The sequence below is a fragment of the Oreochromis niloticus genome, linkage group LG22 (genome assembly GCF_001858045.2).
Source record: "Oreochromis niloticus isolate F11D_XX linkage group LG22, O_niloticus_UMD_NMBU, whole genome shotgun sequence".
Classification (NCBI taxonomy): domain Eukaryota; kingdom Metazoa; phylum Chordata; class Actinopteri; order Cichliformes; family Cichlidae; genus Oreochromis; species Oreochromis niloticus.
The window spans coordinates 10868461-10887474 of NC_031985.2; the positions used below are offsets into that span (position 1 = coordinate 10868461).

General features: G+C 43.7%; 1 protein-coding gene across 1 annotated transcript; it reads right to left on the bottom strand.

Annotated features, from left to right (window-relative positions):
• Positions 1-8561: 8561 nt before the first annotated feature.
• LOC112843493 (uncharacterized) lies at positions 8562-10570 on the bottom strand. Its single transcript, XM_025902245.1, has 2 exons — positions 9546-10570; positions 8562-9456 (listed from the first exon to the last, which is right to left on the bottom strand). The coding sequence occupies exons 1-2, from the start codon at positions 10272-10274 to the stop codon at positions 8908-8910; spliced, it is 1278 nt and encodes a 425-aa protein (XP_025758030.1). The 5' UTR covers positions 10275-10570; the 3' UTR covers positions 8562-8907.
• Between the last annotated feature and the right edge of the window lie 8444 nt (positions 10571-19014).

Below are 19014 nucleotides of genomic sequence, written 5' to 3' on the forward strand. Positions count from 1 at the left end.
TCCCTAATCCCTCTGCCTACTGGAGAAGGTCACCACCATCTCTTTGGTTTTGCTCACGTTCAATTCAAGTTTGGAGCTGTCACACCACTCTACAAACTCCTAAAGAGTGGGCCCGTGGTGTTGTGAGGGGCCTGACAGCAGTGACAGGAGAACTGCGTCGTCAGCATATTTAACCAGGTGACAGTTGGGCTGTGTGGATCTGCAGTCATCGGTGTAGAGGATGAAGAGCAGGGGGGAGAGCACACAGCCCTGGGGGGAGCCAGTGGAGGTGGAACGGAGACCGGAAAGAGACTTGTTGACCCAAACTTTCTGAGTCCTGTTGGTCAAAAAGTCCAATATCCACAGGATTAGCTGATCATCCAGGTGAAATCGGGTGCAAAGTTTAGTGGCCAGGATATGAGGCTGCAGAGTGTTGAATGCTGATGAGAAATCAGCAAACAGAAGTCTGGCGGAGGAGTCAGGGAGCTCCAGATGTTTGTGGATGGAGTCCAAGATGAAGATTTTGGCATCATCAACACCTCTGCGTGCACGGTAAGCAAACTGGAGTGGGCCCATCAGGGGGTCAGTTGCTCTTACAATGTGCTGTTTTATGATCTTCTCCATGGCCTTCATCACCAGGAGGTGAGGGCAACAGGACGAAGATCATTCAAAGACTTTGGGTTGTTTCTTTTGGGGATGGGGATGACTGTGGAGTGTTTCCACAGCTGGGGGACGGTGTGACTGTCAACTGAGTGTTGAAATAGAGTCCGGAACACACTTCCTAGTTGCCCTGCACTGTGCCTCAGAACTCGACTGCTGATGTTGTCAGGGCCGGGTGAGCTCCTCTCCCTGGTCCTCCTGAGGGCTCTCACCACGTCCTCAGACCTGAAGGTGAGTGCAGAGCTGCCAGGTTTGAGTGAGGATCTGGACTCCTCAAGCTGGGCCATGTTGTCTGTCTCAAACCTGGTGTAGAAAGCGTTGAGGTCGTCAGGGAGGGAGGAGGGGTTGCTGCCCTCCACCTGGATGGTTCTGGGGGTGGTGACCACAGTATTCACAGAGACCATGGTTTTGAGGCCCTGCCAGGCTGAGTGGAGGTCCCCTTTGGTGAATTGTTTTCAGCTGTGTTTTTATACTCCAGTTTAGCAGTTTTTATGGCCCTCTTCACCTCCCTGTTGACCTCCTTTTTGTCCAGTGCAGAGCCGGTGAAGAAAATCCTCTTTTTTTCATTAAGGATTTCCTTGAGTTCCTTGGTGATCCAAGGTTTGTTGTTGAGGTAGATGGAGACTGTTTTTGAGGGGATAATGTTGTCAACACAGAAGGAGATGTATGATGTCACCGTGTTGACTTGTTCGTCAATGTCATCAGAGGGAGAAAGAAGGCTGTCCCAGTCAGTGGCTTCGAAACATCCTTGTAGGGTGAGGATACTTTCCTCTGTCCACTGCTTGATGTTTTTGGAGACCTTTCTAATCCTCTTGATGACTGGGGTGTAAGCAGGGGCCAGCAGGATGGTGTGGTGGTCTGCTGAGCCGAGAGGGGGGAGGGGTAGGGCTTTAAATGCATCTGGTACAGAGCCATAGCATTTATCCAGAGTCTTCCCCTGACGTGTGCTGCATGAAACATACTGTTGGTATCCTTTAAGCGACTTGTCAGGGGAACAGTGGTTGAAATCACCCAGGATGAACTTGGGAGAGTTTGGTGATAATTGTTCCAGTTTGTACAGTGTTGGTGATGTACTCTGTGGCTTTAGCTGCATCAGCTCTGGGGTGGATGTAAACCAAGATGATGAAAGCTGTGAGAATTCTCTGGGGAGGTAGTAGGGGCGCAGGGAAACAGCCAGAAGCTCGATGTCTGTAGTGCACAGCTTCTCCCTCACAGTGACTGTAGAGCACCAGCTGTTGTTTACATACAGACACACGCCGCCGCCATGTTGCTTCCTGGTGCGTTCGCGGTCTCTGTCCAGATGAAGAGGTGGTGAAAAGCCATCAATGTGCAGCGTGCTGTCGTCGCTGTTGTTTAACCACGATTCCGTGAATGCCAGAACGGAGGCAGTTCTGTACTCGTGCAGGTGGTTGACGCAGGCTTGCAGCTCATCCAGCTTGGAGCAGAGAGACCGCACATTAGCAAGGATAATGGATGGGAGCGCTCGTTGTTTGTGTGTCTCCCTCTTTAGTCTGGCTCTCACCCCATTCTTCTTTAATCCCCTCCTGGTTACCTTGTTATTGTGAGTTTTTCAATTTCCGTGTCCACGGAGTATTTCCTCGGGAAAGTAGTCCGTGGAAGCGGAGCGGAAAAGCCGGAGGCCGGGCTGCAGATGTGGCTGCAGGTGGATGAGGGAGTCCCTGATGTAGGTGAGCCTTGGGGTCATGTCGAGTGTCGAAAACACATCCAAAAAATCACAAAAATGAGGAAAAAGAAAAGAATACAAATATACCGATTAGATGGCGAAATACAACAACGAAAAGAGCATTAAAGTTAGAAAAAGAACGCAAAACTGCTCAGCTGACTGGCCGGTCGAGCAGCGACCCGGAACCCCATACATACATAATACACTAATGTAACATCAGGCATAGAAACTAAAAATAACTACAAAAAAAATAAATAATAATAGGATCATAGATAACGACATCTTTTCATATTTGTACCTAAACAAGTGTTGAAAATGTGTTGTTTTGGTTGTTTGCAAGTTTAATACAAACTTGCTGTATTAATAAATGTACAAAAACTTATTATTTATTTGTTTCAAAATAGTTGAACTAAGCAGTAGGTAGACCCTCCTCCGTCACCTTTAAAGTCATCAGGAAGTTGCTTTTTTTTTTTTTTTTTTTTTTTTTTTTTTTTTTTTTTTTTTATTAACCTGTCCCGTTTGGTTCTTTTGCCATCAGAATTATTGTCTAAAGGCGAAGAAAGATGCCCAACGGATTTACTTTACCAAATTGACCATCCCAGCCTTGCCGTAATGGTCCATTTGATTCACCTTTTATTGTTTATTTTATTTTCACTTGCTGAATACGGGACAGACTTAACTGGGGGAAAGAAAGGGGAGAAAGAAAGAGGGAAAGAAAAACAGCGGGGAAGAGGGACGGGGAAAAAGGGCAAAAAACCAAAAACCAACAGAATAAGCAGACAAAAAAATACATATATCGATCATCTGGATCACCTGTTGAGAAAAAGAGAAAGCAAGCAGAAGAAAACGAGAGTAATAAACAACATCACAATGATCTATGGGAATATGACAGTAAATACTAAATATTAAACATTATTGTGCAGCACGTAAGATCGACAGCGCACAGTGTGCTTTGAGGTAAGAGCCAAAAAGGGTGTAGTTTGTGTGTGATCACCTGTGTGTACACCTGTGAGCATGAACGCGCTTGTTTTTAAAAGGTTCCTTCATGTAATGATCTGCTAGAGGGTGTGGGGGGCCACTGCCCCGTCCTCCAGGGCATGAAGCAGGTATGGAGGAGATCAAAACTCCAGACATCCAGAGGCCCCCAGAACACAAGAGACCAAGGAAGACCAACAGAGGGGCAGCCGCGTCACTATCCAGAAAGAGCTGAGGAGAGTCCCAGATGAGGGGTCACTCAGCAGCCGCGGAGCAGAAGCCAGGGGGGTTGCAGTGACGTGCCCGTGAGCTCCGCCGGCAGCCAGCTGTGCCTGAGTGACCGAGCCCCGGGCCGAGAGGCCGAGGGCACCCCGCCTCCGAAGTGGCCCGAGCGAGCCCCAGGCTCCAGGCCCTGATAAGCAGCCGCCAAGGAGTGAGCCGGTGTGTACCTGGGCGCCCACCCCCGGACACAGAGAACCACCAACGCACCCATGTCTGAGGGCGTCCACCACCGGCAGGGGAAGTGGTGGGGGGAGATAGGCCTCCAAACCTTGGAGGGCCTGAGATGTCCCCAGAGAGGTGGCGTCTGATACCCAACCTGACATATAGACACAGACATACAGGCACACACAGATACAAACATCTATTCCCACCCTCATGCTCTCATAGGCAATTACTCCACACTCAACCAACGCGGAGACAGACATAAAGAGACGCTGTACACACAATCACTCTCCCCAAGCGTACTCTAAGCCCCGGGTCTAGGTACCCTTGCCCCTGGAGGGGGAAACTGCACCCAGACCCAGGTGGTGTTACCCTTTTCCCTGCGGTGGGGAGAAGCAGACCGCCCCGACTCCGCAGCAGCAGGGAGGCCCCACATTCCAGACCCCAGTCGGACGGCCAACTCCTCCTCCTAGCCCCCCCGCTCCAGCAGGCTGCAGAGAACGGGGGTGTGTGAAGACTCCAAACCTCCCTCCACCCGCTCATATGTAGTGTTGATGTATGTGTGTTCTAAGGTGCATTTAAAACCCAGGAGGGCATGAAGCCACCTGCCAGGAAGTTGCTTTTTTAACAGAGAGCTGTGAAAGGTGTTGTGCTTCACTTCTCTTTGAAAAGCCTGAGGTGAGGGTCGCAGAGGTGAATCTTGATGCTAATCTTTCTTTTAAATATAGAAAGAACTGATTCCATATTAGCACCAGTTTGCTATTTTGTTTTTGTGATTCAGACATAGTTGGACTAACTCTGAAGTCAGGAGCTTGACGCCTCAGCATGATGAGCCGTCCACAGAAATACATAGAAGGTAAGAACATTAATGTGGTGGTAAATCAACAGGGAGGAGAAAAATACACTTTTTATGAACAATGCTGTTTTCATACAACGTAATATGTAGTGGAAAATGATCCCTATGTAGCTAAAATATCTTAAGCCTGTATTCAGGGTTTTATCAATTTATGAAAAAAATAAAGTCAGCTGTGTTGATGTCTAATATACATTTCACTAGCTGGGACCACATCCTCTGGACGATGAGCGGAGAGGGATGAGGGAGTATGAACTGGTGCTGCGGTTTGGGGAAGGCCTCGAAGGGGACTGGCGACGGCTCGCGGGCCGGGCAGAACCCCATGGCTAATGAGAGGTGAATGAAGGCAGGGAGGAGGAGAGAAGAGGAGAAGAGAGGGAAAGAAAGGGGAGGAAGGGTGGGGCATGGAAATGAGAACAACGGGTATTGGAGAAGGGGGCATTTATAGTCTGAGGTCGGAAGGGGCGTGAAGGAGGAGTGGTCCCGCTCCTGAAATTCAGATGACATCTCCACTATATCAAGGTTCCCGTTGCACTGATCCAGCTGTGATTCTCACCTCTTTTTAAGTTTTATACCAGACAAAGACTGGGATGCTATTAAGGACCGAAATATCTTTACATCAGTCCTGTGAACTGTGTTTTAAATGTTTAAGTACTTGTGTGTTCACTTTCTGTCTCCTCTAAATCAGGTCAAGCTCTTGACTCTCAACATGCAAAACCTCAGAGTGGCCGTGCTGGTTGTCTGTGTTCTGCTGGTTGCGGCTCTCGTGGTAACTTATCAATGTGAGTTTGTAGTTCTATTCATGTAGCATTATGTAACTTTTCATGTGTCTGGTTTATCATAAATTTAAATGAGAATCAGATTCTTTACAATAACATTGTGATTTATGATTAATAAATCACAATGTTATTTTTTTTTTTTAAATTAATCTACATCATACTTTTATTTTAAAATTCTAAAAGGCTTCAGGACAAATTTTTCCTGTATTTGAATTAAAATAAAAACATTTTTAACAGTAATTTAGCTGTTAATAATGTCCAGTGAGCTATACTATCACCTAATTTCCTGTGACAATAAGTATCAAGTCCTTGCTTCTAGCGCTCTGTCTTAAACAACATATACAGTCAAATTTGTATTTATTAAGGTTAATAAAACCTGTCATAAATGCAAAACGTTTTACTTTACATTAAATTGTTTTTATAGTAATTTATGTTCATATATTTAACTTGTTATTTTTATTTGTAATTTACATGTTACAGTTTTTTCTGATGGCTTAAGCACATTTTTTGTAACTACTGGCTATTTTCGCAAAGCTCTACACACAAATAAGAAAACACTTCACCAAATCAGTAAAACATTGTAGTTTTTTTGCAAAAGCTAATAAACCTGCTTAACTCTCCAAACCTTCATAAAAATGGTATTTTTGTATAAACAGTTAACACAAGCCATCACATTAATAAGCACACAATGCAGCAACTACACACTGATGGTATGAATAAAAAACACATCTGGCTTTTGCTTTCTCTGTGCACAAGGTAGGCTATGTCAGTTTGAGGTCATACTTTTGTCATAGGTCCGTAAACATAGAAGAATCCAAACTTCAAGTACTGGTGTTTATTCACAAACATCAAAACAAACACAAGTGTTTATTTCCAAGTCCAAACAAAATATTAATTTCACTGAGGAAAAAAAAAAAAGATCAGTCTACATCGTGTCGTCTCTCTGGGTCTGGCCACAAAATTTCGTCTACATCACATGCAATGTCCTCTAGTCCAAGGCACCGGAGAAAATTTCTTCTGGAATGGCGTATCCAGGCCTGACATGATGCCTGGTCAATATCCCCACATGCCTCCTCCATTGCCTGTAAAAGGGTTATGCGTTGATGGGGATGATGGTCTTAGACCTTCCAGCGCCAGGCAGAGAAGAACTCTTCAATTGGACTCAAGAATGGAGAGCATGGGGGGAGGTTGAGTACAGTGAAGAGTGGGTGATCTGTAAACCAGTTGCGGACCAAAGCAGCCTTATGGAAACTAACATTGTCCCATATGATAACATATCTGGTCTGCTCTGGTCTCTGAACATTAGTGAGCATGTCATGTAAGATGTCCAGGTATGTAATAATGTGTGCAGTGTTATATGGGCCCAGGGTTGCATGATGGGGAACAACACCATTTTGACTTATAGCTGCACACATAGTTATGTTACCACCACGTTGTCCTGGGACATTGATTATGGCACGGTGTCCAATAATGTTCCTGCCACGTCTCCTTGTCTTAGTGAGGTGAAAACCAGCCTCATCCACAAAAAACTGCTCATGACCCATCTGCCTCTAGCTCCATCACTCTCTAGACAAGGCAAAACAAATTCAGCACAGCAGGCACATGCACAGCACTACAGTATGCACTTCCAGATTCAGTACCAATGATACTATAGCTTACCTGCACATAGTCATATCACAGCTGTTTTACACGTTCACTGTTTCTTTCAAAAGGTACTCTGTAGATTTGTTTCATTCGGATTCTGTTGCGGGCAAGTACACGACCAAATACAGAAATGTTCACATTTTGTATGTTTTGGAAGGTGGTGTCATCCTCAATTATGCGCTGCTGAATTTCGCATAGCCTTAAGGAATTATTTGCAATCACCGTTTTGACTATATGGGTTTCTTGGTCTGCAGTGAACATTCTTCCTCTGCCCCCAGCATCTGGTCATCTAGCAATTCTGTAAAGTAACAATTTCAGTATTTTTACATCTATGGTATTGTTGTGTTCCTCATTAGCATATGGCAGTGCTACAAATCTTAGTGCAGAGTGACTGTACTAACGATTCTCATTTCGAAATGTCCTTATGATGCCTGCTACAGTGTAGCGGCTCAAGTTAGGCTGAACCCGTTGCCCAGCTTCCCTCAGGGTCATTCCATGGTTGATTACATGGTCCACTATTGTAGCTCTGATGTCATCAGAAATTCTATTTCTTACTCTTCTTACCCTTCCTCTTCTCCCTCCTCATCCTCCTCTTGCTCCTCCTTGTCCTCTTCCTCTAACTTCACCTCCTTGTCCTTGTCGTCCTCTTCATCCTACTTCTTCACCTCCACATCCTCTTCCTCGGCCTCCTCTAATTCTCACTCTTCCTGCTCCCTCCATTGTACTCCACACGGACAGCTTACCTGTAGGTTATTTATAGTGCTTAGGCTGATTGCAAAGTGAACTAATTATCTAACACAGTTTTCACATGTGACAGTGTGCCAGACAGTTGGCAAAATAGTGTAAATAATAGCCATAAATGTGTATAGTTTTGCTAGGAGTGTGTTGATCATTTGGAAATTGAGTGTAAAGCAGTGAGTTGTGTTTACAGTTCTGCAAAAAGAGTGCTGTGCAGTGGATTGTACCTACAATTTTGCAAGGTGCGTGTTACAAAATGGCAAACTGAGTGCAAAGCAGTGTTTGTGCTTTTAGTTTTGCAAACTCAGTGAGTGGTTTTGCTATAAGTATTAATAGTTTTAGAAATTGTGCTATAAGAATCACAGTTAGGGTTTAAGCATTCAGAAAAAACTGTAAACAACTTGAGTAGAGTATGTAAAGCTAATACCACAAACATTTAAAGCTGCCTTTCAGAAATACTCAATGAAAAAAAAAAATCTGTATCGTGTATAATAAAATAAATGTGAATAAATATTATGTGCTGCATGTCGACGTCTGAAACTTTTGCCTGTAAGAAACTTAAACTACATAAACAGACTTCATTATTACTCATTCAACTCAGGAGGGGAAAGTAGTGCTCTACTCACACGGTGTGTACTGCAGGTGGGGAAGTTTTGACTTCTATTGAAGACATAATCTGGAGGTGGAAGGAATACTTTGTGGACTTCCTTAATCCCAATGGCATGCCTTTGCTAGAGGAAGCAGAGTCTGGGGAAGAGGGGGATAACTCGCCCATCACTAGGGGCAAGGTTACTGAAGAAGTTAACACTAGAAGTCCCAGAGAAGAGCCATTTGGCTTTTCTACCTATAAAACCCACCGTCGAGCCAAATGGCTGGTAGGCTTTTAGCTAATATCCTTAATCACCTGTGAACAGCTGCTTTTGTTATGTAAATAAGGTGGGGCCATGCTGAACCACTTGGAGTGGTTAGTTTCCTGAGCCACAAGGAAACTTGTGTTTCAGTTTGCCTTAGGGAGAAATCAACACACATGGGTGTATTTCCTTTGTTGCTGAGATTTATTGATAAAACAGTACAAAAAAACAAAAATAAAAAAACAACCATTTGTACACATATTTACAAATAACAATAAAAAGTGAGTGAGTACATTTCAATCACTCACAATCCTGGCACTGCCATGGTATCTGTAGTCTGCATTTACCACATGTGTATCTGTAGCAGTGAACACATCGCACAGTGGCATGATTGTTCTTGCATTTGTGTTTCACCTGACACGTGGCTCTTTTTCCAGGGCTAGGTGTGGAGGGTTGTGTCTGAAGCGACTGTTCTTTTCTTGCCTTCTTCCCAGCCATATGAGAGTTAGCCAACTCTCTTGCAAGCTCCACCAGGAAGTCCACCCGTCTTTCCTGCGTCCCGGTGCATGCTTGATACAGCACATGTGCATTCAGTGCTGCCATGTCAATCATGTTATAGAACACGGCAACTGGCCAGCGCCGTGTTCCTCTGCGGACCGTGTACTCCCGCACCATCTGGTCCATCACATCCACGCCACACTTTGTGGTGTTGTAAAGGGTGACAGTGTTTGGCTTCCTTTTGGTGGTGTTATCAGTCTGAACCACGCTGTGCATGCTGCTAAGAATATAGACTGTCTTCTTCCGTTTGGCCGCATACGCCGTCAGCGTGGCAGCAGAGGTTGAAAACACCTAAGAAATAAGATAAATTGTTATTTCCATAGCACTTTTACACACAATGAAACACATAAACATAGAACCACAAAAGACCCGCAGCCTACCTGAGTGGTGAATTCATTGCGATCTGTGTATCTAGCGGATTGAGGAATTTCCCGGCGAATCTTGTTGACTGTGCCGAGGATGGTGGTTTTCCGTCTAAGAAGTTTTTGCGCAAGTGAAAGCGATGTGAAGAAATTGTCCGTGGTAACATTTCTGCCCTTGTCTAGGAATGGTTCCATCAGCCTCATCACTACATTTTCAGACAGTCTCTCCCCACTGGGACGATTGGGGTCCTTGCCAAGATATGGGAGGACATTGCAAATGTACTTGGATTTTAGGTCGCAGGCCACCCAAAACTTGATCCCAAACTTGTCAGGTTTACTTGCAATATACTGCAGGAAACAGCACCGAGTCTTTGATGGGAAGAGCTGTTCATCAACGGTGATATGTAGACCAGGGTTGTAGCACGTGATGCAGTTGGTGACAAATGATCCCCACACACTGGAAATTGCAGCGAACTTATCAGTCTTTGCTCGATCACTGCGGGTGGACCTGTCATCAAAGCGTAGGTGTTGCATGATGTCTTGGAAGCGGTTACGTGGCATAGTTCCAATGATCTGTGGGTTTCCCAGGTTTGCTGACCAGCAGTCACGTAGTGATGGAACCCTAGCAACCCCCCGCAAGATGACAATTGAAATAAATGCCATTAGTTCAGGGAGGTCCATGAACCAATGAACATCCTCCGTTTGCTGTGCATGTTGAATAGTCCATTCTTGAATGCTATGAAGCATGTCAAGAGTGATGAAACACAGGAAGCTCTGAAGGCGACTCAAGATACTTTTCCTGGCCTTAGCTGTTGGCTCTCCATCTGCAGCGTACGCCTCTATTGGGGTGAAAGGGAGACAGGTCCCCACCTGTTCTTCACGCCACACTGTGCCATCTTTCGCTGTCTCAGTCCCCAAACAAGCTCTCTTTTTAGGTTGAGAAGCAGTCTCCTCATCTGCAGTGTGAACAAATTCAAATTGTGAGCAATGGGAAGGTCAAACGAAATTGCAAATGCATGCATAGATACTAATTATAATTCCAGTATCTCCTCCTCTCTATCGGAATAATGTCCGAAATATCTTACTTACTACATCCACTTACTTGTTTGAAATGAAATAGGAAATGCTATGAAATGAAACCTAACCTGAAGACTGATCAGACACCTCTGAGTCTGAATCCGGCTGAAGTTCTAGGTCTTCTCCATCCGAGTCACAAGGGTTGACTTCACTCAAGATCATTTCCAAGGCCTGCTGAGTGGTGAGTCTTCTCTGCATTTTCTTTCCTTGGAGAGGAGGTTCGTACACCACAGAATTCTTCAGGGCAATGAAGCTGACTGCAGGCTTCCCCAGTCTTATAAACAGTACTTTGGCATAATGACTGAAACCAGCAATACTGAATGAACAATGGGCTGCATATCATTTCCTATTTCATTTCAAACAAGTAAGTGAAAAATACTAAAAAAGCAGGGCAGGATTAGGGTTAGCTACTAACCCTAACTCTAGTTGTATCTTTTTATTTAGGAAGATATTTCATGTCATAGCATTTCCTATTTCATTTCAAACAAGTAAGTGGATGTAGTAAGTAAGATATTTCGGACATTATTCCGATAGAGAGGAGGAGATACTGGAATTATAATTAGTATCTATGCATGCATTTGCAATTTCGTTTGACCTTCCCATTGCTCACAATTTGAATTTGTTCACACTGCAGATGAGGAGACTGCTTCTCAACCTAAAAAGAGAGCTTGTTTGGGGACTGAGACAGCGAAAGATGGCACAGTGTGGCGTGAAGAACAGGTGGGGACCTGTCTCCCTTTCACCCCAATAGAGGCGTACGCTGCAGATGGAGAGCCAACAGCTAAGGCCAGGAAAAGTATCTTGAGTCGCCTTCAGAGCTTCCTGTGTTTCATCACTCTTGACATGCTTCATAGCATTCAAGAATGGACTATTCAACATGCACAGCAAACGGAGGATGTTCATTGGTTCATGGACCTCCCTGAACTAATGGCATTTATTTCAATTGTCATCTTGCGGGGGGTTGCTAGGGTTCCATCACTACGTGACTGCTGGTCAGCAAACCTGGGAAACCCACAGATCATTGGAACTATGCCACGTAACCGCTTCCAAGACATCATGCAACACCTACGCTTTGATGACAGGTCCACCCGCAGTGATCGAGCAAAGACTGATAAGTTCGCTGCAATTTCCAGTGTGTGGGGATCATTTGTCACCAACTGCATCACGTGCTACAACCCTGGTCTACATATCACCGTTGATGAACAGCTCTTCCCATCAAAGACTCGGTGCTGTTTCCTGCAGTATATTGCAAGTAAACCTGACAAGTTTGGGATCAAGTTTTGGGTGGCCTGCGACCTAAAATCCAAGTACATTTGCAATGTCCTCCCATATCTTGGCAAGGACCCCAATCGTCCCAGTGGGGAGAGACTGTCTGAAAATGTAGTGATGAGGCTGATGGAACCATTCCTAGACAAGGGCAGAAATGTTACCACGGACAATTTCTTCACATCGCTTTCACTTGCGCAAAAACTTCTTAGACGGAAAACCACCATCCTCGGCACAGTCAACAAGATTCGCCGGGAAATTCCTCAATCCGCTAGATACACAGATCGCAATGAATTCACCACTCAGGTAGGCTGCGGGTCTTTTGTGGTTCTATGTTTATGTGTTTCATTGTGTGTAAAAGTGCTATGGAAATAACAATTTATCTTATTTCTTAGGTGTTTTCAACCTCTGCTGCCACGCTGACGGCGTATGCGGCCAAACGGAAGAAGACAGTCTATATTCTTAGCAGCATGCACAGCGTGGTTCAGACTGATAACACCACCAAAAGGAAGCCAAACACTGTCACCCTTTACAACACCACAAAGTGTGGCGTGGATGTGATGGACCAGATGGTGCGGGAGTACACGGTCCGCAGAGGAACACGGCGCTGGCCAGTTGCCGTGTTCTATAACATGATTGACATGGCAGCACTGAATGCACATGTGCTGTATCAAGCATGCACCGGGACGCAGGAAAGACGGGTGGACTTCCTGGTGGAGCTTGCAAGAGAGTTGGCTAACTCTCATATGGCTGGGAAGAAGGCAAGAAAAGAACAGTCGCTTCAGACACAACCCTCCACACCTAGCCCTGGAAAAAGAGCCACGTGTCAGGTGAAACACAAATGCAAGAACAATCATGCCACTGTGCGATGTGTTCACTGCTACAGATACACATGTGGTAAATGCAGACTACAGATACCATGGCAGTGCCAGGATTGTGAGTGATTGAAATGTACTCACTCACTTTTTATTATTATCTGTAAATATGTGTACAAATGGTTGTTTTTGTAGAAATTTTGTTTTGTTTTGTTTTTTTTGTACTGTTTTTATCAATAAATCTTTTGGAGATTTATTTTCCTGGATGATTGAGAATGCATCAAGACGAACACAAAATGAAGTTCACAGCTTTTAGCAGTTCCCCCTCCCCACACACAAACAAAGAGGCAGTTGGCTCAGGAATGATTCACACTCCCCCACTCCACTCCACAATTCTCAGGTAACGACCCAATTTACATATGAATTGATGCTAACAAACTAGCCAAGTTAGCTTCCACTTGGCTGACAGAGGGTTAGAAAAGCCTGGGACTTCTAGTGTTAAACAACTCCTTTGTGGCAGGCCCCATGGAGGGGATGAGCTACAGCAGGGGTGTCAAACTCCAGGCCTCGAGGGCCGGTATCCTGCAGGTTTTAGATTTCAATCTGGGTGAACACACCTGAATCAAATGATTAGTTCATTACCAGGCCTCTGGAGAACTTCAACAGATGTTGAGGAGCTCATTTAGCCATTTAAATCAGCTGTGTTGGATCAAGGACACATCTAAAACATGCAGGACACCGGCCCTCGAGGCCTGGAGTTCGACACCTGTGAACTACAGCCCCGAAGTTCCTGAAATGATCTAGATCAGGGGTGTCAAACTCCTGGCCTTGAGGGCCGGTGTCCTGCAGGTTTTAGATATCACCCTGTTTCAACACACCTGATTCAAATGATTAGTTCATTACCAGGATTCTGGAGAACTTTAAGACATGATGAGGAGGTAATTTAGCCATTTAAATCAGCTACATTGGATCAAGGACACATCTAAAACCTGCAGGACACCAGCCCTCGAGGCCTGGAGTTCAACACCTGTAATCTAGATGTTGTAGAGCAGTCTTGGTTGACATGCTTCTGCAATATCGCATAAAGATCTCAGGTGGTGCCACTGGACTGGCAAATTGGGGTATTAGTTCCCATCTTTAGGAAAGGGGTGTGCTCCATCTATAGGGATCACACTCCTGAGCCTCCCAAGGATGTCTACTCACAGGTACTGGAAAGAGTTTGTTCATTAGTTGAACCTCAGATCTAAGAGGAACAATGGGGTTTTCTTCCAGGTCGCAAACTCTGGGCGAGCATGGGTGAGAGTGTGTGGGAGTTTGCCGAACAGGGTTCAATGCTTTGTTCAAGTCCACAAAATACAGTTTGTGGACTTGAACAAGGCATTGAACCACATCCCTCAGGGTATCCTGTCGAGGGGGCTCCAGGATTCTGGGTTGTCTGGACATGTAGGTCTGAAGGAATGGCCCTCCGCTGAAAAAGGGTGGAGCATCCACTCTGGGTCAGGAAGAAGTTGCTGCCCCAAGTGGAGGAGTTTCTTGGGATCTTGTTCACAAGTGAGGGAAGTTTGGAGTGGGAGTGGTCACAGCTGCTGTGATGCTGACACTGACACTGCTGACCTACAGTCACGAGTTCTGGATAGTGACTGAAAGAATGAGATTGTGGATATAAGCAGCAGAAATCAGCTTTCTCTGAAGGGTGGCTGGCCTCTCCCTCACAGACAGGGTGAGGAGATCAGCCATTCGAGACGGGCTCAGAGTAGAGCCGCTACTCCTTCTCGTTAAAAGGAGACAGTTGAGGTGTTTCAGGCATCTGATCAGGACACCCCTTGGGTGAGGTATTCTGGGCATGTCCTACCTGGAGGAGGCCAGTGATTAGACCCAGGACACACTGGGGAGATTATATCTGTTGGCTAACCTGAGAAAGCTTCTGTGTTCCCCTGGATAACCTGGAAGTGGTGGCTGGGGAGAGGGAGATGTGGGTTTCTCTGCATTGGTTGCTGCCCCCACGACCTGGCCTCAAATAAGCAGGCAAGCGGGTGGGCGGACAGACAGACGGACAGACGGACGGACAGGCGGATGGGTGGATGGAGAAGTTGTAAAAACGTGTAACTAATCAACTGTAGATCAATGGTTTATTTGAAAAATTCCATTCAAAATTCAGCAATTTCACCTCTTGTTATAGGCCATATAGCCAGTTGCTTAAAGAAGGCTCAGCAGCGGCTGGATTCCTCCATGTCCTGAGGAAGAATAACCTGGACCAGAAGCTGCTGGCCTTCAACTGCTCCTCAGTGGAGCGCATGCTCTCCTACTGCCAGCCATCACAGGTGACTCCTTGCAATCTGCCCACCACCTGTTTGACCCGCAGCCCTGTGGTCGGTGCCTCAGGTAAATCAGGTCCTACACCTCCAGACTCACAAACAGCTTCTTTCCCTGTGCCATTCAGACTGTCAACAAACACTATTTTCCCATACACCACCCTGCCCACCACCCTCATTAATCTGAGCCATGGTTTGAGTAAAGGATGAGATAAGGGTTACAGGAGCAAGTCTGTGACCCTCATAACCCAGACCACTCACACACGGACTCTATTCAGACCAAGTCTTTACTCATGAGCCCTTTGCAACTCATTCTCTAATGTGTGTGTCTCTTATTATTGCTACTTATTTCTGCTGTCTACTATTTATATTTGATTCTACCACAGTTGGCAGTTCAAATATTTTATTATATAGTTTGAGAAACTGTTTATTTCTCAAACTGAGTCCAAGTTTAGCTCAGATGGATGAGCATGCAATCGTATGGCGCATAGCTGAGAGCGGCTGGTTCGAGTCCGACCCGCGGCCTTTTATTGGACACATTTCACTGCATGTTGTACTTGTATAACTACGCATGTGACAAATAAAGGATCTTGAATCTTATACTTTTTTTCCTACTGCACAATCCATGGAAAATACATTTATAAAATATGTGTTTTAAGGAGCAAGTGTTCACTTAACATTTCAAAATGACAAAAAACACAGAAATGGAACAGAGAGGTGCAGAAAGTTGATTTTTCCAAATTTGGCTCTGGACTAAAAGTCGACCAGCATATCTTCAGTGACCTTCATGATGTTGTAGTTATAGTTTCACAGTTTCAAATGAAAGGAAACTAAAAGTGTTCTTCAAGTCAAATCTTCATGTTTAACATTTATTAGAAAGCTATTTTACATAAAGAACCTTATATTAAAACTAACATATATTTAAAGTCAGTCTTAAGGCTCATCTGTGTACCAAAAGAATTATCTGCAATAATCCAAAGTGATTTTTTTTTCTATGGTTTGTCAAAGCTTGAGTAAAACATGAATTCTACAGAATAAAGGTTTTTTGTCCAGTTCTGATATCAGGATGTCAAAGCCTGGCATGATGAGCCATCCAAGATGAGCTACACAGGAGGTAATAAAATTCATGTGGTGAAAAATCAACTGACAGCTGAAGAAGACGGCACTTTAGTCAAAATGGACTGATCATCAAACAACCACTAATCTGGACAATGCTGCAGGGTATTGCTTTTTGCTGGTATGCAGGGATAACATATTATCTGCACACAAATTAAAGCAAAACTTGAGATCGCGTTCAGTGTATTCGAACATTTAGTACAGCAAAGAAAAAGCAAACAAGGAAAGGAGGGGCTAATTCTTAGATTATGTGATAATTTCACTTGTGGTTTCCTCAGTCACCCATGTTGTTGTCTGGTACACAGTGTGCTCTGTTTCCTGTTTGGTTCATGCAGCTGTGTTTGTCACAGCTATCTGATTTTCCATAAATAAGAGGAAGTGAATGTTTACGGAAAAGTTGTGAAATACTGTGTGCACAAACATCATGGCCAGCTTATGACTTCGTTGTTTTAATTCAGTTGGCACAACTTTATTTCCAAAGAGAGAAAAAAACAAGCTCCAAGACAGATGTATCCAGCATCTAAATTAAGATAAAAATATATATCTACTATTATCTGAGTTTACATGGCAATATTTGCCAAGCCCCTCCTTGTAGTGTTGTTAGTCTCATTAGTTAAGACCTAATTTATAATTAAAGGTTTGCCCTGTTGTTATTATTATAGTTTTATACTTTCAATTTACTGGAGTTGATGGTACACATGTCTGAAAAAGTTGAAGGTAAAATTATTTACTTTTTTTTTATAAAGCAAATTGTTTGTTGGATATAGTGAATTCAATCAAAACTGACTGAATTCACAAAATGTCAGAGGATAGCGGCTGGTTTTAAGATGCCGTTTTTTCAAATATTATACTTTGTAACATTTTCCTGAATGCAAACACAACCTGCGCAAATGTTATTGGTGAATAAAATTAGCACTACAGGCAGAATGAAAATAGAAACTAAAAAAGTACAAAAAAATTGTCCCTGGGTAAACTCCAAATTTATAAACAGTTACTAAAAGTTACTAATTTGTCTGGATTTCAATTTCACATGGTTGAGCTTATGAAAATCACAGAAACAGATAAAAAGATTGAAGTGAGGTGCAAAATTGTAAATAGCCAGTAAGACTGGGAAACTCTTATGTTGCACAATTGGATTAAACTTGGACCAGCGGTGTAATTGAATCTGGTGGCACACAACAATTATTATTATTCGCACTTGTTTATTCTGTTTTGTGTGTTACATTTCCAAGTTCTGAATTCATCTTACTGAAAGACTGTATACATATATTTTGTTTATCCTTTATTTGAACAGAGAGTGAACCTGTTAGTTCAATTTATATTCAAGTGTTTCTTTAGTATTTTCAGACTTTAGTTCTTAGTTCCAGCTTCCACTTAAAATGTTTATATCCTGTGATAATTACAAAAACATATGGACTGACAGATGATTTTTTTTGTGAATATATATATATATATATATATATATATATATATAGATATACAGTAAGAATAGATGTTTTTCTGCTGATTGTCAAAGCATTAGATGTTAATAAATAATAAAGAATTTTTGAAGAAAGTGTTTTTGTGATGCAGCAACAGCGGGACTAACTGAGGTCAGGATGTTGAAGCTTCTGCATGATGAGCGGTTCACAGAGCTACACAGACATTACAAACATTTGTGTGGCGAAAAAAGGGAGATGCTGTCAAATCTGAATAACAAAAGTTTTTGCAGAAACAATATTATCTGCAGCCAAGTTAAAACAAAACTTAGACCACATTGAATCTTTTAACCTTTTAGTGTATTTGGTAATATTTAGTACAACAAAGAAGAAACAAACAAGAAAAGGAGGCGTTAACTCTTAGACTATGTGATAATTTAACGTGTGGTTTCTTCAACCATGTTGTTGTCTGATACACAGTGTGTTCCATTTCCTGTTTGGTTGATGTTGCTACGGCTTCCACAGCTATCTAATTTACCATAAATTAAAGGAGGAGGAGAATGTTTACAGTAAGGCTGTAAAATTATTGTGTACCCAAAGGTATGGCTCACAACTGTGACAAATGCAAAACTTTAACTCAAACGGTTAAGACAGCCTACAAGACAAATATAACTAATAATGTCAATCAGTGTCAAGCCCTGCTTATCGTTACCTACAACTATCTCCTTCAAAAAGAGCTCCTTGTTGACTCTGGTGTAGTACAAACCTAGATCAGCAACTGTGACTCTCCACCAAACCATTAACCACTCATCTTAGCATATCCCTTGCTAGAAAGACAAACCACATATAAGCTGGTCGGAAGAAAGAACTAAAAGTATAAGTTTGTTTTGCCTGTCAAACTGTTTACAATCTTCCCTGCCAACTCAGTCTCTAAATCTGCTGAATGTTGCTTACCTAATCTTTCTCTCATTCCTAAGGAGTGCCGTGGCCTATAGCATCATCCTTATGATTGCGAAATTCACCTCCTGCCTGGAGCACCCAGGGTGGGATATATTAGACAGAAATTGAACAACAGAAGCAGGAAGCAAGACAAATAGGCAACCATAAGCATTTGAGTAAGTTTGACAAGGTCTAAGTTTTGGCTAGACAACTGGGTCAGACCATCTCCACCTCTTGAGGGGTGTTTCCAGTCTGTACTAGTTATTAGTTATAATAAGTGGTCCAAGGTGAACCAGGAACTGTGTCATGGGTAGCCAATGTTCACCAATGGGTTCACCAGTGTACATGGGGAGGGAAAGCTGGCCCATGTGGGTGATCCAATAAAACAACCTGCCAAAAAATGCATGCTGGTTCTGATAACAAGGTTTCTTGGATATGGGTCTGCATAGCTGCAGACCAGTCAGGGTACCCGTGTTAATCCCTATCCACTGCTTAAAGCGCCACCAATGGGCATGTGAATGGTACAGCGGGGTGGCCAGGCCGA